The sequence below is a fragment of the Periophthalmus magnuspinnatus genome, chromosome 8 (assembly GCF_009829125.3).
Source record: "Periophthalmus magnuspinnatus isolate fPerMag1 chromosome 8, fPerMag1.2.pri, whole genome shotgun sequence".
Lineage (NCBI taxonomy): Eukaryota > Metazoa > Chordata > Actinopteri > Gobiiformes > Gobiidae > Periophthalmus > Periophthalmus magnuspinnatus.
In genome coordinates, this window is record NC_047133.1 from 2,020,607 (window position 1) to 2,041,567 (window position 20,961).

At 40.0% G+C, this 20,961-nt stretch overlaps 5 protein-coding genes across 5 annotated transcripts; 2 read left to right on the top strand and 3 right to left on the bottom strand.

The window, feature by feature from the left end:
* Positions 1–2,239: 2,239 nt before the first annotated feature.
* LOC117375126 (3-mercaptopyruvate sulfurtransferase) lies at positions 2,240–5,174 on the bottom strand. The gene is made up of 2 exons (XM_033971385.2): positions 4,263–5,174; positions 2,240–2,758 (listed from the first exon to the last, which is right to left on the bottom strand). The coding sequence occupies exons 1-2, from the start codon at positions 4,849–4,851 to the stop codon at positions 2,460–2,462; spliced, it is 888 nt and encodes a 295-aa protein (XP_033827276.2). The 5' UTR covers positions 4,852–5,174; the 3' UTR covers positions 2,240–2,459.
* A 1,381-nt stretch (positions 5,175–6,555) lies between these two features.
* On the bottom strand, positions 6,556–9,204 carry LOC117375127 (thiosulfate sulfurtransferase-like). The gene is made up of 2 exons (XM_033971386.2): positions 8,537–9,204; positions 6,556–7,829 (listed from the first exon to the last, which is right to left on the bottom strand). The coding sequence occupies exons 1-2, from the start codon at positions 9,123–9,125 to the stop codon at positions 7,528–7,530; spliced, it is 891 nt and encodes a 296-aa protein (XP_033827277.1). The 5' UTR covers positions 9,126–9,204; the 3' UTR covers positions 6,556–7,527.
* Positions 9,205–10,569: 1,365 nt separating this feature from the next.
* On the top strand, positions 10,570–10,782 carry LOC129456459 (MIEF1 upstream open reading frame protein-like). Its single transcript, XM_055223742.1, has one exon. The coding sequence runs from the start codon at positions 10,570–10,572 to the stop codon at positions 10,780–10,782; it is 213 nt and encodes a 70-aa protein (XP_055079717.1).
* Positions 10,783–10,912: 130 nt separating this feature from the next.
* mief1 (mitochondrial elongation factor 1) lies at positions 10,913–14,082 on the top strand. Its single transcript, XM_033971383.2, has 4 exons — positions 10,913–11,059; positions 11,130–11,310; positions 11,685–11,956; positions 12,040–14,082. The coding sequence occupies exons 1-4, from the start codon at positions 10,913–10,915 to the stop codon at positions 12,871–12,873; spliced, it is 1,434 nt and encodes a 477-aa protein (XP_033827274.1). The 3' UTR covers positions 12,874–14,082.
* A 129-nt stretch (positions 14,083–14,211) lies between these two features.
* On the bottom strand, positions 14,212–17,180 carry napsa (napsin A aspartic peptidase). Its single transcript, XM_033971384.2, has 9 exons — positions 17,058–17,180; positions 16,693–16,840; positions 16,299–16,422; positions 15,586–15,704; positions 15,263–15,462; positions 15,066–15,188; positions 14,847–14,991; positions 14,682–14,780; positions 14,212–14,598 (listed from the first exon to the last, which is right to left on the bottom strand). The coding sequence occupies exons 1-9, from the start codon at positions 17,123–17,125 to the stop codon at positions 14,428–14,430; spliced, it is 1,197 nt and encodes a 398-aa protein (XP_033827275.1). The 5' UTR covers positions 17,126–17,180; the 3' UTR covers positions 14,212–14,427.
* Positions 17,181–20,961: the final 3,781 nt, after the last annotated feature.

Genomic DNA, 20,961 nt, shown 5'->3' on the forward strand with positions numbered 1-20,961 from the left:
CAGTCATTTTAAAGTGCTGTAATGTTCTCATGAATAAGTTAATTTAGTTTAAAGCCAGTTCAGTCCAGATGTGTGAGTCGCCTCCTGCCGCTCAGAGACGACCAAGACACTGGAGTTTACAGAGCAGGTCCTAAAACATTCATACATATAAACATATTTACATATTAACAGTAAGTAAATCATATTCTACACCACTAAACACTGCCCACCTCTGGACTTATTACAAAAAAGCCAGTGTCCAGAAGCTGCAGGTGGATTGTAATGACGGTTTACGCGTGGCTCTTGAGGTTTGTCACTGCTCGACTGAACACTTTGCTGCACCAAGAACTTTAATGTACAGTTTAATTTGCAGCAGAATAAGTCAGAAAATGAAATAATGTCACTCACAAACATAAGATTCAGTGCAGTCGCTTCAGTCCCAGATGTGAGACACTGGTGTGGTTCTTTTTAAAACGTAAATGTTGCTCTTTGTATTGTCACGGTCCTTGTCTGTTTTTAAAGGTGAGTTGAATTGAATATGGGCTCATTTATCAGAAAGTTTGAGAGACAACAGAAATAGTACAGACTGCAGCATTTGAACCTGGTCTGGATCATAGAGTAGAACGCAAATGAAGTGCAAAATAACTTCTTTCCCCACTGGAGCTCAACACTGACCTGCACATCCACAGTCTGCTCAGGTCTGGAAGTCAATTTTCCATTCATTTTTCTTATGGGCTTTTCAAAAAACTCAAATATTAAAGAGTTCAAAGAGTCTCATCAGTGAAGAGTTAACTAATATCCATGATGTAGTTGTTTCAAGTCCAAAAAGGCCGCTGGAAATGCAAGATTCTGCAAAATGTTTTAATAATTTCAGGGTTTATAAAGTTTCAGAAAACAGAAAAGTATAGGTCTTGTGTCATTAGTTACCACAGCTGATTATCCCTGAGCTTTCAAACTTTTAATATTCATTTTTTTGTAAACTGTATGAGAAAAACTAATGGTAAACTTATTTCCAGAATCGCAGGGTGGACGTGACCTTTTCACGAAGCCTCCTGGGTAGTTTCTGTTCTCTCAAAACGTTTGGATCTGCACTGCCCGCTCCGTTTATTGTACAGTGGAAATTAGCAAAGTCAAAGCTAAATTAAATCAATCTTTAAAAACCCCACAGCGAAAAGAAAATACCACAGACGGCATGTTAAGACCTTTACTACAATGAAAAATACTTGACTGGAGAAAGCTTCTGTGTTTAGAAAAGGAGGGATTCGTGTCTTAAAGCTAATGCTAACTGGAATAAAAATGAGTTAGTGCTATAATCTGAATGATTTTGCACTGAAAAAATGTCATTAAACGTATTTTCATCAAGTCGTTGTTGCGTTTTATTTTGATTTAGATGAGAGACACACATACTTTCCACTTTATGAACACAGTTTTAGTGCTTACACATCGTCCTAAAGGTCTTAACGTGTCGTCTGTGATCGCACATCCGTCACTTACTGTCCGCTGACATTTAAATATTGACTTATTGCAGTAAAACTCGGCTAAAGAACGGCTTTTGAGAGAACAGGCCGAGCAGAGAAAACTGAAAAGAGGCTGTTTACACTGAGTTAATCCTTTTAATTTTTCACTGAGCCGCTTTAAAACTCCCTAAAAACTACAAACTTTAAACTGACTCTATTCAGTCCAGGTCATGGCAGATTAAGAGCAGCATCGTTACGTTATTAACTGGTTTCAAATCCTATTTTTGTTAAGTTTAAACTAGTAAAACTGTCTGATCTTGTTGGCTTAAGCACAGCCGTAATGATGTAAAAGGCAGATAATCATAAGCTCCCCCGGGTTTACAGAAGACGAACAGGAATATTCAAAAAAAGTAAACAGTAAAAAACGTCATTGTGTTTCTGTTCGAGGCGTTAGTGTGTGGAACAACCTCGATGATAAATTAAAAAGCTCCAACACAATAGAAGCATTTAAAAAGAGGCATAAAACATTACTTTTTTTTTAAATGACAGGACTCAGGACTGATTCATGTGAACGTTTCTTGGATTTCTTGTGCGTTATTATTAAATAGGGTTATAAATAAATTAAACTTCAGCCAAAACCCTTTCAGTCATGATAAAAATGTTATGTACAACCTTATACAAGTTGAATAATGTTTGATTTTTGAATGTAATGACTGAATAAAATACAAAAAAAACCCCAAAAAAACCAAAAACTGGTTCATCTACTCACTCAACTTGTTCTGTAGATTTTTATTATTTTTTTTAGATAAATCCTACACATCTTGCAACATATATTAAGACATCTTGGATTTAAATTGCTCAGTTTACTGCTCAACCTCGTCTTCCTCTTGTGTTAGAGACAAGCGACGATTACGTAACAGAGGCACTTTGGTAATTTACCCCAAAGCTTTTGCAAAAATAAAACATCTGATAGATTTTAGAGCATTTGTCTAAACGTGTTACAAAACTAAACACTAAAATGATTTACTTTGACTTGTCTTGTCCTTCAGAGACGATGTATTCTGCAGGAGCTCTTTTAAACCACTCAGTCCAGGAGCCGTCGTACAGGCAGGGCCCCGGGTGTCCCAGCAGGTGAGCGCCTAAAATAATGACACAAGCGGTGACCCCAGACCCACAGCTGGTCCACAGCGGCTTCTGGACGTCCACACCCGCCTCTTTGTACAGCTTTGCCAAATCTTCAGTCGGCATCACTTCCCCAGACTGGTTGAAGATGGAGTAAAAGGGGATGTTGATCGCACCGGGGTAGTGACCAGGCAGGACGTCTGCGAGAAGAAAAGACGGAATCGAACTGATGTCACGGCGTTTAAAGAGCTGTGTTATTTCAAACTGACGTAGAATCAGCGTTTAAACTCGTATTTCTATGACCTGGTTTATGAGTTATGTAATCACGGGGCCCATCCCTTTAAAATACAAAGCCAGTCTCAGCTCGTTCTACAAATACGTCTACAATATTTTTTTTTACTATTCAAGCCTCATATATAAAAACGAAGTCTGTCTTTTTTAAGTCCACGATGTTAAGATTGAAAAACATATTTATTTTGTTTTATGAAAATAGATTTATGTCTATTATTATTATTATTATTAATAATTTATTTTTTGCATGTATATTATTATTTATTGCATGTATATTATTATTATTATTATTATTATTATTATGTATTTATTTTTTGCATATATATTATTATTACTATTTATTTTTGCATGTATATTATTATTTATTGCATGTATATTATTATTATTATGTATTTATTTTTTGCATGTATATTATTATTTATTGCATGTATATTATTATTATTATTATTATTATTATGTATTTATTTTTTGCATATATATTATTATTACTATTTATTTTTGCATGTATATTATTATTTATTGCAGGTATATTATTATTATTATGTATTTATTTTTTGCATGTATATTATTATTATTAATTTATTTTTTGCATGTATATTATTATTATTATTTTTTGCATATATATTATTATTACTAATTATTTTTTTCATGTATATTATTATTTATTTTTTGCATGTATATTATTATTATTTTTTTTTTGCATGTATATTATTATTATTATTTATTTTTTGCATGTATATTATTATTTTATTTTTTTAATTTTTTTACTGTTATTGTTTTGCCACATTGCTCATATTGCCCCTCCATTTTTTAAGGATGCATTGCAAACTACGGTCCAGGGGCCAAATGCGGCCCTCAGACCATTTTTATCGGCCGTCAGTCCTTATGCTAAACTGTCAGAACTGATCGTACAGATGTTTTTTTTTCAGTAATTTAAGTATTTCTACCACTATAACCTCAATAATATCACATTTCATTGTAAAAACAGACCTAAAATGAATGTTCCAAACTTTATTAAAAGGTTCGGCGGCGGCAATGACCACCGTTTTGTGGCCCTCCGCTTAGAATATGTTTCATGTTCAATATGTTTATGTTTGGACACTCATGCCCTATGACCGTGCCCCTCAACACACCAGCAATAATTAACTATACAGTACAGTCAAGTAGAAAAAAAAGACTGTGAATGTCAGTAAAATAGTTCTGATTAAATGCTCCATGTTGTCAGAAATATGTGATATGTTTAAAAGCTAAAGTTCATTATTTTAGACATATTTTTCATTTGAGATAATGTCCTGTTTGCCCTAATGTCCATAAATCCCTGCATAATTTGAATTAAACTTGTAAAAACCCCATGTATTCACTTTATTGTTACTAAATGCTCTTTGATGATAGATTTTAGAGTTTTTTTCTCACCGTCCCTGGGCTCTGGCTCTGTGCCCCTGAACCTGCCCGCGGACCTGGCATCCACCACCTGCACCTTCCTCGTCTGGACGTTTTCTAGAATATCTTCATAGTTTTTGACCCAGGACTTATTCTGTGAGGCTTTAAACTTCTGAGGCTCGGGTTTCGTGTACTCTGCTGTCACGGGGTACTTATTGTGCAGCCAGTTCTTCATTCCTCCGTCCAGAACTGACACCGTGTTGTGCCCAAACAGACGGAACATCCACCAAACCCGGGGCGCACTGAACGCTCCGACGTCGTGCGTATCGTAAACCACAACGTGCGTCTCGTTCCCGATGCCCAGCTCCTCCACGTACTCAGAAAAACGCTCTGGAGTTGGAAGCATGTGATCCAGCTCCGTGTTCTTGTCGCAGCAGTCATCGATGTCAAAGAAGGAGGCTCCGGGGATGTGCGTCCGGACGAACTCAGCTCTGGCGTCGCGCTTGGTTTTCGCCAGGTACCACGACGCGTCAAGGAGCCGGAGCTTTGGGCCGATGCGATTCTTTTTAATGGCATCTAAGAGCCACTTGGCCGAGACCAGAGTGTGGATCTGAGCCGCCATGATGGAGCTGCGTGGCTGCAGCGGACTGGACCACTGGGGGGAGTGCTCTGGCACAGGGTTTAGAGCAGCACCACAGGAGGAACTTTTGGAAATGGGACTAAAGGGAGTTTCCAAATGTCCAGGATCTCCGGCTCAGAGGAATCTACATGATCAGACTCTGCCAAGTGATGCTCCACACAAAACCTCATGTCCTTATGTCTTTACCAAAGATGCACCTGTGGATCCTTCAGCACCTCAGAGCGCTTAAAATGGCCCACAATGCACTGCAACTTTCATTTTTACGAACTTTATTCTAGCAGTAAAATTAATTTGAATAAAATGACAACCACACAATAAAAAATAAATATGTATCTGTTTTAGCCTCGTCACTGCAGGTCACACTTTTATCAGATCCACTGTGTTTCACTGAGGGATTTATAATTATAGGCGAGTCCAGCTCCTTTGTTCTGGCCAAACCGGGTCGGCATTTTATTTATATAAGTCACACTCTCGGTTCACACATTGTCACTCTGCGTGAACCCGTAAACATAACGATCGCCCTCTAGCGGCGGGGCTATTGTGTGCAATTCAAACAATATACCACATTGATACACACTGAACTCAAATCAGGACAAGTGCAGCAAAGTGAAACAAATGTTTTTCAGGCGGAGACTGAGGATAAAATGATGATGTTTAGGGCTGTGCATCTGTTTATTTAACGCTCAGTTTAATAATGTGATAAAAACATTCACTTAATGTCACATAAAGACACTAAACACTTTTCATTGCTTTTTTTTTTTTTTACTGAAGTCTTCATCTTTACTGTGGTTTGTACAAACTTTAATTTGTAAATAAAACCTTGACCAACGTCTCTGTCAAACTCTGACCCAAACTGTGAGATAAAATAACCTTAAAATAACCTTTAATCACTTTATTTTTACCACTCTCCTGTTTATACCTGCTGTGCGTCTCTATCAATGGTCCCGCGGAACCAAACAAAACAACAACAGTTCCACCTGATTACCAAAATAAAACACTAAAATACAACATTATTCTAACATTATTTAAATAATGACAGCGCTACGGAGATTAAGGCAACTGCACCTGCTTCAACCTTATCTGTAAAAAATATATTATTATTATTATTAGTAGTAGTAGTAGTAGTAGTAGTAGTAGTAGTAGTAGTAGTAGTAGTAGTAGTAGTAGTAGTAGTAGTAGTAGTAGTAGTAGTAGTAGTAGTAGTAGTAGTAGTATGTGTCTTAAGCCTACCGAAATGCAGTGTCGTCAGCAGTGGACTGGCGGCTGATTGGATCAGACAAACATAAGGATAAAACAGTTACAGATTGTTCTTTCTCCTCTTTCTCCATCTCTTCTACTTTTATATCAACACAGATGTCAAAGTCAAACAGAAAGGCCCTGGTGTAAAACACAGACACATGAGGATTAAGGCCTGGATCAAAGTCTAAGTGTGTGAACTTTGTGACCTCTGCTCTTTGCTCTGGTGATGTGTGTCAGTCTGTGGTGTGCGGGGAAACCGGAGAAAACATTCACTATGTTTATGTTGTTTTTTTTTCAGTACAAAACTTATAATTAACGCGAGATCTGTCCCTCTGCAGGACTCTGCGTGATCTGGGAGTCATGGAGCGTTTAAGCTCATTTCATCTTAAACACACCTGATGTTTCCACATGCATCCAGCCCAAACCCAAATAAAGGAGAGACACAGATGCTTTTAAATCACATTTATTATAAACTCTTACAGTAAAAATAATTAGCTTATTTAATATTTTCATCCACTGATGCAGTAGGCTGTTTGAAATATACTATTGGGTCTAATAAATGAATGAATTCAGTTTGTGCAGTTTAATGTTTCTAAAAAAGGCCACTGTTGGGTTTATAGCACCAGCCTCAGTATTCAAAATAAAACAGTGCAGCGACAGATAAAGTATAAGATATTTATGCTCAGAATCCAAAGAGCACAACAGACATTCTGCTACTTCCCGAAATGAGAAGAGACAATTACTAGAAACTTTGATGATAGTGATGATTTTTGGCTCAAATGCATGTTTTATTACACAGACACCACAGCAAAACTGTAACAATCAACAGCCTGTAACAGCCCCCCCTCCTGGACACAGCCTGGTCCTGCAGGGGACAAACTGCTCTCAGGACTTAACAGTTTGACAATATTAGGCAGTGAGTCAATGGGATTTTTTTGGACAAACTTTCATTTCACGTAAAAGGTTATACTGGTGTCTGGTCAATAATTATTTTGTACAACAATCTGATTTTCAGCCAAAATGCTCCTCTCACCTGTTGACAGGGATGTAACGACATCCAAATCTCTCGATACGATATTTTCACAATATGCAATATATAATATATATAATATATCTCACAGTATGATGTTTATTGTGATATTTTGTTGAAGCTAACCAAACTGTGAATATGCTACTTTTTCCTTTCTGCACTGAAACAGAGTAAATGATAAATGTACAGGTAGTTCCCTGTTTTTTAGCTCATGCTGCACCATAACAATGAATTTAAGCAAAGTGAGTTGTAAATCGATATAATGTGACGGCCACGATATTATTGTGTGACTTTTAATGATATGATATCACGATATGTCAGTTATTGTTAGATCCTTAACTGCCGAGTGCCTCTGATTAAATATGAAATAGATTTGACTGACACGTGCTCTATCCTCCGAGCGTGTGTGAAATGCCTGTGGCGATGTGTTCTTTAGGAGCTTTAGTGAACCACTCGTACCAGGAGCCGTCATACACAGTCGCATCCGGGGCGCCGCAGATGTGGGCCGCAAGCACCATGTGACACGCCGTCACCCCAGACCCACATGTACCACACAAGGGCTTCTTCAGATCAACCTGCGCCTTTTGGAAAAACCTCTTTAGCTCCTCTGGAGAAAGCATCATGCCATCTTCATCCAGAAAATCATAGAAGGGCATGCACTTTGACCCCGGGATGTGACCTGGGTCCACACCTGAACGGCATGACATAAGATTCAGAACATACATTTCTATAAAGAATAAACCTTTTACATGTGCTAATGACAGGAAAGAGCTAATCATGGCATGAACAAAAATATTTCAAAAACAAATTAATGTGAGGCTTTTTTTATCAATAAATATGAACTGGGTTAAAAATGTTGTCTGGGAACAACACAGGACACATAATATTAATGCAGAGTTTTATACAGTGCTTTTCCAGATGCTCAAAGTAGTTTGACAATTTCGTGCATTATTCATTCCACACTTAGTGGTAAGAGTTTCTACTGTAGCCACAGCTGCCCCGGGGCAGACAAAAAGAAGGCGGGTTATTTGTGTGTGATTTAGTCTGTGTTACTGTCCCCTGTCAACACTTCAGGATAGATGTCATTAGACAAACTTCTTTTGAGCTGTTTTCAGTGAAGTCTTGATGGATTGTTACATAAAAAGGTCCTATGAAAATGGAAAACTCTGTAAAATGCAAATAGAACTGATCAGAAACCTTCAACCCCATGTTTGTAACTCCGCTCTGTGTTATCAGACATCTACAATCCTCAAAGGATCATCAGGGAAGGAAGGAAATGCCACGAGGAAGTCAGAGCCTCCTGTATCTTATTTTCTACAGCTTTAATCTTTATATCTGTTTAAACACTGAGTCCTGAGCGTGGGTGGAGGAGGTGGAGTAAAGTAGTTGATATTTTACCTTCTCGTGGCTCCGCCTCTTTGCCCAGAAACCTGGCGTAAGGCCTCACGTCCACCACCTGGTATCTGTGAGATGTGATGTTCTCTGTCACGTCCTCAAAGGACTTGACCCAGTCCCGGTTCATTGTGGCGCTGAAGTGGGCCGCTGGGGGTTTGGTGTAGTCCTCTGTGACGGGATGTCCCTCCTTCACCCACCTCCTGAAGCCTCCGTTCAGCACAGACACTTTGGAGTGTCCAAACAGACGGAACATCCACCAGACCCTGGTGCAGGAGAACGCACCAAAGTCACTGGCGTCGTACACGACCACGTGACTGTCATTACTGACCCCGAGGTTCCCCACATAGTCAGAGAAATGCTCCTCACTGGGCAGAGTGTGGTCAAACTGGGACGTCCTGTCTGAGCAGTCATCTATGTCAAAATGAGACGCTCCTGGGATGTGAGTCTGAGCAAACTCCTTCTTTCCATCTCGGTTCATCATGGGCAGGTACCAGGACGTGTCCAAAACGCGCAGACTTGGTCCTACCAGATTACTTTTGACCATGTTTGCGAGCCATCTCGCAGAAACTAGAGCCTGGGTTTGCATTCCCATGTTTACTCACAACACAGTTACACAACTCTGTGCAAGTAACAGTTCACTTCACTTCTTCTGAGTTTTTACTGAGCAAATCAAAGGTGTCTGCTGCCGCCTGGTGTTGTGTGTAATACCACGCCTCTCTAAATCTTTTATTTCTTTATCTTTGAAGGGAACCAGTGAAAGCCCCCAGACTCTCTTTTTCGTGAGTGTCCGGTTTAAAATACAATACACACAAAAAACAAACAAAACAGTAAGTGTATGAGTCCATAATAACATTACAGACACGTGCAGGTGTGTGTAGAAAAGTTACATTCTCCTCCACCTCCTCTAGTCTCCTCTGCACCGCTCTCCCCTCCACCTCCTCTAGTCTCCTCCACCTCCTCTAGTCTCCTCCACCTCCTCTAGTTGAACCTAAAGTGACTCTCATTGGAATCCTCACTACTTAAGTCCCAGCGACTGCAGCGGATCATTAGTCAGTGCTAGTGCAGCCTCTGCAGCTCCGTGAGTGAATTCTGGAGGCTCTGAGCTTTCACATGAGGAAAACTATATGTGATTGTAGTACCTTTTTTAAAACAAATTTAATGTATAAGATAGTAATTCCTGTAATAATGATTTCAGTGTATTTACATTAGAGAATATGTGTAATTGAAATCAAATGTATATGAATTTAAATATAATATGTATAGCTGTTATATAATTAGGTTAATTTAGGATTCAATTTTTGTTATTTCAATCAAGTCTACATGTATAGAAAGTATATATTTTAATAAACAACTAACTAACTATTTTATTTATTTTTTATTATTATAAAATTAAATTAAAAGTTAACAAAGTAGAGTACATAACAGAATAATAACTAACTAACTAACTAAAATGACGTTTTTTGCGTAACCCGGAAGTTGTAATTCCAGCGCGTGACTGTTTCCGGTGCCATTCACGTCTGACCCCGGCTCCAGGAGAACTGTTCCTCTTTAAACAGTAAAAGTCTCACCTTCGTCCCTGAATTGTAAGTTTGATTGGGCTGATTTGGTGGACAAGTGTCTGTTTTTGCTTTTCCAGTTGACCTGTCGCGTTTACGTGAGTTAATTTGTAAATGTGATTAGTTTATTGTAAGGTCAGTGCTAGTTTAGCCAAAGAGCTGCACGGCGAACTGAGCTAAGTCGGTGCAAGAAATGTGCGACACTCCGTTGTGCCAGTTTGGATTTGGTTGAAATGTGTGTTTACGTTTTGTCTGAGGTGTAATTGTCTCTCATGCACCTGCGTTTCCCATCAGAGAGCTTATATTCCCCCACAGAGCCTACCGGAGGCTAGCGTAGATGCTAATGAGTTTGTACTATAAGGGGTGATGTAATTGGCATTGGACTTTTTTGTGAACATGCGGTATTTTACAAGCATTGTGTTGATGGTTCATAATGAAATCTGTGTGTCAGGGTGCTTCTTTCTCCATGTGTGATCACTAATGGGTGGCTGGTCACGTAGTGCAGTGTTGGAGCTGTACAGAGCGCTCCTCCGTGCGGGGCGTCACCTCCAGCACACCGACCGAAACTACTACCGCCGCGCCGTCACCAGAGAGTTCCGCCGCTGCCAAACTCTGAGTGGACCCCAGGAGAAGGAGGATGCTCTGAAGAGGGGGCAGTTCTTCTTGAACAGCAAACTGGGAGGGCTTATGTAGAGTAAAAGGTGAATCAATCATCTGGAAGCCATCTCCTAGGTGAGGAAATGAAAACATAAAACAAAACTACATGTGATTTTTTTCTTTTTTAGTTGAAGTATTTCTAAACCTATATCCTCTCAGTGTCACCATGGCGGGTGTGAATGGAGATCGTAAAGGCAAGAAAGATGACAATGGCATCGGGACGGCAATAGACTTTATGCTTTCAAATGCCAAACTTGTCCTAGGTGTGGGCGGAGCGGCCATGCTTGGTATTGCTACACTTGCCGTCAAAAGAGTGAGTGATGATAATATTTCCCCTTAAATATAATTTTGAAAAGCATTTTGTAAGGGTATGTTTTCTACAGATGTATGATCGTGCTGTAAGTGTCCCCACAAGCCCTACAAAGATGGAGAAATCAGGGAAGAGAAGTTGGGAGGAACCTGCGTGGATGGGCTCTTCACCTCGGGTCTTAAATCGTGACATGAAAACCACTGTGAGCCGCTCCTTACAGTCTCTGCCTACTTCTTCACAATCTTTTCAACCAGGTCAGGATTCATTTGTAATGTGTCTTTTGTTTACCTTTTCAGTTTGTTTGCTGTTGATAAATAACTTGTGATCAAATTATTTTAACAGACAGCCTTTTTGGAGGATTCTTGCTTTTTCTTTACAGTGGGTTTTGCTTATGTTTGGAGCTGTAGCAAGTAATTTAAAATTTGCATTAGTTCTTTAGCTTGCTGTGTTTGTATTGTTTGATTTGCAGTAAAGCGCTTTGAGTGAAGAAATATAACCCCAGTGGTAGGATAATTTGTGTGTTGGTTACCTACATGTGTGAGATACAATTTAGATACAGTAACATTTGTGTTGTGTAGTCCTTCATGCAAACAAACCTGAGTAACAATGTTAATAATAATTCCTTCAGACTGCCTCCGAAGAGCTGTTGGCCGAGCTGCTGTTGGCTGTACTGGGTCGACTGAGGCAGACCTACTTCGTGCCCGGATGCGCCTTTCACTGCAAGAACGTCTTTGGGAATTCTACCAAAATTTAGTGAATATTCCTTCTGAGGAGCAGGCCATGGCCAGGAGGGCAGCCCTTGACATCTGCGCTGAGCTCAGAGTGTTCCTTCATGCCAAGTTGCCTGACATGCCACTAAGGGAGATGTACCTCAGTGGCAGCCTGTATGACGACCTGCAGGTACCAAGAATACACAGTTTATGTACTTTGAAAACCCTGCAATAACAAATGGTTAATTGATGACTTTTTCCTAATGCCTCTAGGTTGTAACAGCTGATCATGCTCAGCTGATGGTGCCTCTAGTCTTGGAGAAGAATCTGTGGTCATCCATCCCTGGAGAAGACACCATTATGAATGTCCCAGGTTTTTGGCTTGTTCGAAGGGAAAACTTAGAATATTTTCCACGAAACAGTAGCTACTGGGACCGCTGCATGGTGGGTGGGTACCTGTCTCCCAAATCAGTTCTGGAGGTGTTTGACAAGCTTGTGGCTGGCTCTATCAACTGGCCTGCCATAGGAAGTGTCCTCGATTATGTCATCCATCCAGTGGTTCCCTCTGAAACGCTCACCCTGGAGGTGCAGTATGAAACCGATCGAAAGCTCTATGTGGATTTCCTCCCATTACTGGTGATGGAAGATGGAACATCACTTATTGCCAAGCCCCACCGCCTGGCTGCAGAGCGCCACGAAAACCTGTGGCGTCAGAGTTTCCGTGTGGCAGAGACGGCTCGGCTCAGGGCTCTGGACCAGGAGGACGGAGGCTGTCGCTGCACCTGTTTGAAGGTGGCAAAGGCAGTGTGCAAATTAAACCCTGCTCTGAGCCGGCTCAATGCCAGCCAGCTCACCAATGCCATTTTACTGCTAAGTGAGAAGGAAGGGGACTGGACACAGGAAGCACTAGCGGATCGTTTCCTCCAGCTGCTGCGAGCTCTAGTCGGACACTTGGAAGCTGGGAGGCTGCCTTGTGCGCTCAACCCCAAAGTGAATTTATTCTGTGAACTCACTGAACAGGAAGTGGATGAACTGGGATATACACTGTACTGTGCTCTTTCAGACCCAGAGGGGCTTTTGAGAACTGCCCTGGAAGCTCCCCCCTGACCTCTTTTCTATCATAATGTTTGTAAAAACAGATGCATGATAACATCCTTCAGAGGGACACACGCCTGCATTGTTTTTATGACCTACTCTAAATAAAGTGGCTGTTATACTGAGTTCAGTTTAACCTGTGACGTAAGGCTTTATGAGACTGAAATAAATACTTTTATTTTGATATTAAAGAAAGGCTTGATTATTAGAGGTTATGACTCTCTAGCCAGTTTCAAACGTTTCAGAAGCAGAAATGGAGTTTTTAAATAGATTAAATATTTCAGGGATACTACACAGAAAATGATGCTTTAACTTTAGACGTTACCACAAAACCTACAAGAGTCGTCAGTTGTTACTGTGTTTGTGCTGCTGTTACAATAAATTCTAATTTAAGTTATAAACGTATTAAAATGATAAGCCAACACTCAGTTAATAGAAATTACACAAAATCACAAAAGACAGACTTGATTTCGATATTTAAAGTGTATGTTTTCTAATAGCCTAAAATTAAACAATATTAATGTACAGCTAAGTATAGTCTAATTTATGATATTCATGTGCTTGGGGGAAAAGCAGTCAGTCATTGCACCGTTTATGAAAGTGGGTTATTATTAAAACATCTGAAAATTGGATAATGGCTTTAATTTTGTCATGAGCAGAAATATTTCCATGTGACAGAATTATAATGTGGTCTTTGAATTCTCGTCAGTTTCACTTGTTTGTTCTAAACTTTTATTTCATTATGGAGACATAAAGTTGCTCTCGGCCTGACGTTCTCTGGGTGTCACTGGTTTGGTGGTTTGGGGAAAGCAAAAAGTGTTAATGAAAGTCAGGTCATTTTAAGAAAGTTGTTTAACATCCACAGCCACCAGCAGGAGGCATCACCTTTAACTTTTTGTTATCACTAAAGACATATCCAAGATCAAGATTCAGTTTAAAATGTGTAACTCGTGCTTCATTTCCATAAATATTGACAGAAAAATTAAACATTTACAAAGCCAAGTTAAGGGAGGTCTTCAGTCTAAAACATGTGTTTTCTTACTGCGTAGCCTTGAGAAAAGTGCGAGTGGCTAAAGTCGTATTGTCAAAGTCAAGTGTTTTATTTATATAAGAACCAAATCTGGTTATTCTTTGTATTTAATGTAAGTTTGTAAACCAAAGGACGCATTTATTTTCTGCTTTATTTCTGCTTTGTACTGAATATAAAGACATGGACGCCGTGCTGCACTGTGACGGACTGTGCCACATTATTTAAATGTTCAGACTCTGTATTGCTCTGTGGGTCTGTGTTGCATGATGTCTCTTACTCATCCCTGGGGCACAACATTAAATGTTGCAAACAACTATGTTCAATTAATTTTATTTCCTATAGTACCATAGAAATGTTTACATATAATACTTTATTTTTATACAACTTTACATGACTGCAGTTGTGTAAAACTGGCAAAGATTACATGTCACATAAATAAATGTAACATTTTTTTGTCTGATCAATTAAACATCAATTAAACCTGCAGATATTACGTGAAAACACTTGACGTCCTTGTAAAAAGATAATTCAAAACACTAAACAGTGGACTTAGCAGGAGCAAAGCCCACTCGGTCTTTACTCCTGTCAAAAACGGTGTAGTACTTCCCAATGAAGACGTCTCCGAGGATCCACAGAGGTCCTGCAGGAGGAGGGACGTCCATGGCCATGAACCCAGAAAGACACAGAGACACTCCCCTCTGAGACTCCTGGTTTACAGCAGAAACATAACTCCAGAGTGGCACAGTTTATGTCATAACCTCTGTTTTAAATGTGTATCATATAAACCCACCTTCATGATGTAGTCGGCTCCCGTCAGGTTATACATAATTCCACCGATGTTGAAAGACACGACGGGCAGAGTGGGGATCTTTTTACAGTCAATGATGTACTGCAGAGGCAGAGTTTACACTGTTAAATCAGACTGATGTGTTTCCTACACTGTGGACAGACTTACCTCCCCCATTATCAAAGGCAGCGCTCCCATGGCTTTGTGTAACGCTCTGATTTCTGCCACAGGTCCCACGATCAGAGACGTCCCCGTGTCAACAATAGTTTGACATCCACTTTTACAAAGAGTCAGTTGGCTGCCAACGTTTATCCTGTAAAAGGGAGATTTGATCAAACTATCATCCCAAACAGATTCACTCCTGACTACAGGACAAAACAAACATACCCAGACATCTGAATCTGCCAATAAGCTTTTCGAGTGACGTTCACAAAGTGCAGCTCTCCGGTGTAATACTGTGGATCAGTTCCTCCGAGGATTAACTCTCCTCCTACAGCTGCGTGAGGGTCTCTGAAAACATACGGCCCCTTTATTACCACGATGAAGACTTTACTTTAGAACAGTATTTAGAGGTAGACACAAACCTGTTAATGTAAAATGAGAAGACATTTTGTGGCAGCAGTTTAGCCTCCATGGCCGAGTCAAACACTGGAGTAACTTTGGCCACAGATATAGAAGGATAAGCCATGCCCAGGACGCCATCGAAACGAGCCACTGCAAATGTGATGCCCGGCTGTTTGACCGCTTCTCCAAACTGCTGCTTAGGCAAAGGCAAACCAGCCACCTGCAGCACAGGAAGTAAAGAGAGAGAAAAAATCATTTTCATGTGAATAACATGACCACAATAAAATCAGGAATGCAGCTCCACAAAGGCCTTTGTGAAGAGAGAATGTGGCTGAAAACTCACAGAGACTGTGTCTGCGCTGATAAACCCCGACAAGCTGCCTCGACCGTATCGAATAGAGAACTGTGTGCCGTTCTGAACATAAGTACTTGACTTTTTTGAGTTGTAGCGGCGATGGACCCCTTTTAGGAGAAGAAAAGACGTTATGATTATGCACTTACAGTGAAACCAGAAGTTTACAAAGAGTATATAAAAAGAAACATACACTTTTTTAACTGTAGGACATTAAATCAGACTAAACTTTTCCTGGTTTAGGTCAGTTAGGATAAACAAAATTATGTCTATTTGCTAAATGCCTGAATAATAAGAAATTATTCATGAGTCAGATGTTTCAAATATTTCATTAGTATTTTGTTCCATTGCCTTTAAACTGTGTGACTCGGGTCAAATGTTTTGGATTTCCTTCCACAAACTTCTCACAATAGTTTGCAGAAATTCTGGCCCATTCCTCCCGACAGAACTGGTGTGAGTTTGTGGCCGTTTCACTCGCACAGGTCTTTTTATACAGAGTATGTAAACTAGTGGTTTCATGTATTATGTTATACTTGTGTCACTTAAAAACATGATACTGTGTCATCTTCACTTTAACTGAACTTTAACCTTTAACGCCACAGACTCCACACAGAACGTCCCTCAGGCGTCGGGACCTTCTCGCTGTGAGGTGAAGGCTCCAGCAGCTTTTACAGCTCCACAGAACATCAGATTAAGACACTTACAGCAGGCCAAATCCCAAAAGGAGCAGTGGACAGAGGGAACCCAGAGATTGGAGGAGCCGGTGTCGAACAGGACAGTGAACTCTTGAGGAGGAGAACCGATACTAATGGAGCCAAAGTACTGAGCCTAGAAAGATATGATTATTACACATAAATTAATAAATACATTTCATCTTTAAATGTCATATCCAACCATGAAACCATAATAAATCAGGAGGAATGCAAAAATACTCTCTCTTGTGCCTGTTTAATGAGGAAACTGATGCTGCTGGACTTATTGGATATTATATTAGTCAGTGTTAAAACTTTTGTGCGCACTTCCTGTTCTGCTTTTCTGTAACAAGCTTCACTATCACCAGGAAATATGACACGGTGGAAACATTAAAAGTTCATTTACATCCATAAAGTTTGTGAGCCTCTCCACGGGCAGATGTGGAGCAGGAGTCACATCCAGAGAGGACTGTGCCAAAGCGCGCAGCTCCTCCACAGACCTGCCACTGTCGCTCAGGAGACGCCGCAGACTCCTGGTTTTATGAAGAGGAACTCTGCAACACACACACACACACACACAGGCCGAGGAAGTAAACCTGCAACTTCTGTGCACTCACAAAGGAATGAGATGTGACATAAAAAAGCGCGTGAGACTCATTAACACTGCGCTAAATTAACAAACACACATCAATGTGACAGCTCTGCTCGGTTAAATGTGCTGCTGTGACACATAACAAACTGTGACATTATGCAGAAAATAAATAAATTTACCTTATAACAGCTGAAGTCACTGTTATTCCAAGAACCAGGAGCGCGTAAAGTGATGCGCACCGAGCCATGGCGCCGTTACAAAACTTTTACGCACGTCTGTTTATCCAAGCCTCAAACTGCGCCTCATGTGACTCACTCTGACAAACCAACTCCATTCGGCAAAACTCGTGTCTAATCGTTTTATTTCGCGGGGACTATTGGCTCAAACTGTCCCTGGAGAGACTGAGAGGAGCGCGCATTGGTGCAGAGGCGCGTCCATCACAGTCAGAGCAGAAATGGCGCCAGGAGTGAAGTTTGGTTCAGTGGTTTGATTTGGTTTAGTAAAGAAATGACACTGAATGAAACGAAATGTGAAATCTAAACCTTGAGGTAAACTGTTCTTATGTAATATCTCACATTTATAGTTTAATATAAATGTTATTCTGCTGTGAAAGTTTTAAAACTCTGACTGAACTGTTCATTTGTTCATTTACTGATAAGAAATGTACAGTTTTGAACCTGCATTTTAAGTCATGATGAGTTTTTAAACAAATGAATATTAACTGACAAGGTGCGTGTTTGTTTTTGGAGATTTTAATGCTGATCTGTAGTGAAAGACAGATAAAAGTAAAAACAGAGTGCGACAAAAAAAATATCACTTTGTTTTTCTTCATGTTGGTCAATTACTATTAACTTTTTAAATCTAGTTTGTATGGAAGTTTAAAAAAAAGCTTTCAACATCAATTACCTGAACATAAACGTGAGACTTTTAATAGTGAAATTTAAAGTTTTGCCCTGGTTTAATAAAAAAGGTACGACAATCACAACTGAGCCTGGTTTGCACCTTAACCTGCAAACGGAGACAAACACAGGTCAAATTATCCAGTTTTGTAAAGACCAACTAACTGAATTTTACCAAACAAAATACTTTAGTGCAATTTTTTATATGAACTGCAACAAGAACATGGTCAATTTTGAATATTTCTAAGAGTTTACAATATTTATTTATTGTATTATTTTTAATTTATTTTTATTTTTTGTATTTTAATATATATATTTTTATTTTATTTTATTTTTTATTTATTTTCATTTTAATTTCAAGGCATATGTCTTCCTGCACCTTGTTCCTAGAGGCACAATTGTTTCTCATTTAGTTTTTTACACAAATTGTCTGTGTTCAAGCACTTAATAGTTTTTTTGCAAATAAAGTCCTGCAAGAGCTCGGGTCTCAGGAGGTTAAAGGAAACGATGGTCATGCAGCGAGACTTTACTGCTCTAAAGTAACAAAAAAAGATAATTATGCAGGAAAAAACGATGCTCTGCTGCAAACTCTGAAGCTGCTGAGAGACGCGTCGACCTGTTTTAATCCAAACTGTGAGAATTTTAAGCATTTCAAAGAACTATGTGTTATATAAAAAACATTATTCGAGTCAGTGTCTTTAAAACAGGAAATACAACGGTTGATAAATTAAACCTGGTGGAATGTTTTTGTGTCTGAACATCATGTTTCTGCTGCTGAAGCTTTTAAACTGAGAAATGAAGCAGGGAAACATCAGCAAGAAGCAACGTTTGAGTCTAAAAAAGAGACTAATGCTGCATTTATGGTCTTTGTTATAGTAAAAGAAAAGAAAATATGATGAGAGCAGAAGCTGTTTCCAGGAGAGAGAGAGTAAAGGATTTAACTTTATGTATTTATTTTCTTTGCTGTTTGTTTATTTGTTTGTTTTATTTGATAGGGACGTGTATGTGCATTAGACGAGTAACATACTACAACATTTAAAGCTGTTGGAGGATCGAGTCCCGCTCGGACCAATTTCTGTCATTGTGTCCTTAGGCAAGACACTTCACCCAAGTGGTGTGTGTGTGTGATGATTGGTGGTGGTCGGGGGGAGCAGATTGGCATTAGCTAATGCTAATGATTACACATGATACACATTTGACCCACAATTAAGTCAATAGCAGAATAAACCACACTCACCGATCAGGAACAGCATCCAGTCCATCAGGGACATCAGGTCCTCTGCTCCTGAGTCCATCATTAGATCTTCACTCGGCTCCACGAACCGCTCCGGGTCCGAGATGCCTCTAGTTTAACTTGTACAAACATCCACAGTATCCGCGGTCCGTACTTCCTTTGTTTTGTCCGTTTCGTCATGTTTAAAACGCAAAACTGCCGCGTAAAATTACGCAACACGCGCGCGTAATTTTACGCGCGGATCTTTATATCCACTCTCGTCTTTTTACGCGCGTAGAAAACTCCGTCTGTTTACAGTAAACCACTGCGTGTAACGCATCAGCGTGTTCCGCTGTTCATTGGCTTTAAGAGGAAAACATCACTAAACGTGTGTGATGTAACAGCTTGATTCTACAAGGGGGAGAGTGGGGCGTACTCTTTCAGTCATCTGTGGCTCTCATTCACTGTCCGCGGCTCCAGTAACCCACAGCCCCCACCTTATTGGCCAACTTTGGTGTCAATCACAAGCTAACAAGTTTGTTTTGCGCCGAGGAACAAAGTTGGCGCTGTCAGAAGTTTATTATGTCTGAAACTGACAAAAGAAATGCAGAGAAGCGACGGAACAGATTTCACTTTCCTGCAGCAGATTGGACATGGAGGCTCTAACTTCCTTTGTGGACATAATTTCTTGACTGGATTATATTCTCTGGACCTTTACGGAACGAATGAGACCAACTTTGTGTGAATATGTTGATGTTTGACAGAACCAGAGCCTCAATGGTGAGTGAAGTCCAAATCCACATTTCTGACTTCTCTGTAAAAACGTCTTTCCTGTCAGCACTGTGGTGATTCGAGGTGTAAATGGTTTACATATTCAGAAAGATGAATGCCGTAGCTTTCATTTGTTGTGTAGATTGTTTGTGTGAGTGACGCAGAAATACACGTACATTTCTATAAAGTTGTAACGTAAAGGCGCGGGCCGTCGGAACGGGAAGTGGTTAAACAGTTAATAAAAGTGAAATGAGACAAAGCTGTTATCAGACGCGTTTCATGTCAGTGATGGTTCAGCGAGGACGATACTCTGTCCTATCTTATTTAAAGTGAATATTAATGAACTCTACAGAGTTAAATACTTGTAAAACAGGCTGTCACTGGACGTAGATCATCAATCACCTCAGGTATGTCGATGATCTTGTGTCATCAGTTCTTACAGAGATCATAAAAGTGTTCAGAATATGACAGGAAATATGCCATAAAATATGACATAAAAAATGACAAAACATGACATAAAATATGACAAAACATGACATAAAACATGACATACAATCCCACAAAGAGCAACATTATGACTGCGAGGAGGAAAGATAAATCATCTTTAAATTGTGTGAACTGTTGAACTAAAGAGACAAATGCTTTGGTCACTTTGTGTCGATGGTGCAGTGACAGTTTTGTAAACTGTGCAAAGGCAAATATGTAATAAAATGTCATGTGTCCAGAGCCTTTTATACTCCAGTGTCCTCAGCCCCTCTGCAGCATCACTGAGGCCTGTAACCACGCGTTTACTGCTGTGTGTGTGTGTGTGTGTGGGGGTGTGGGTGTGTGTGTGTGTGTGTGGGTGTGTGTGGGTGTGTGTGGGGGTGTGTGTGTGTGTGTGTGTGTGTGTGGGGCACAGTGTGAGCTGTGGACGCTGCTTCTCCCCTGAGCCACTGCACATTATTTAACTCACATGTCTGCAGTGGTGTGTGAAAATGTCATTATTTATAATGATCCAGGCCGAGTTTACAAAACTTATGACACAAATTACCAAGTGAAGTAATGTTCTTACGGAAAGAACTCCACCCACCTGGCACAGTGTGTGTGAGAGTGTGTGTGTGTGAGAGGGGGTGTGTTTGTGTGTGAGAGGGGGTGTGTGTGGGGGTGTGTGTGTGTGTGTGATCACAGAGGCCCATAGCGCTCATCAGCTCATTGTCT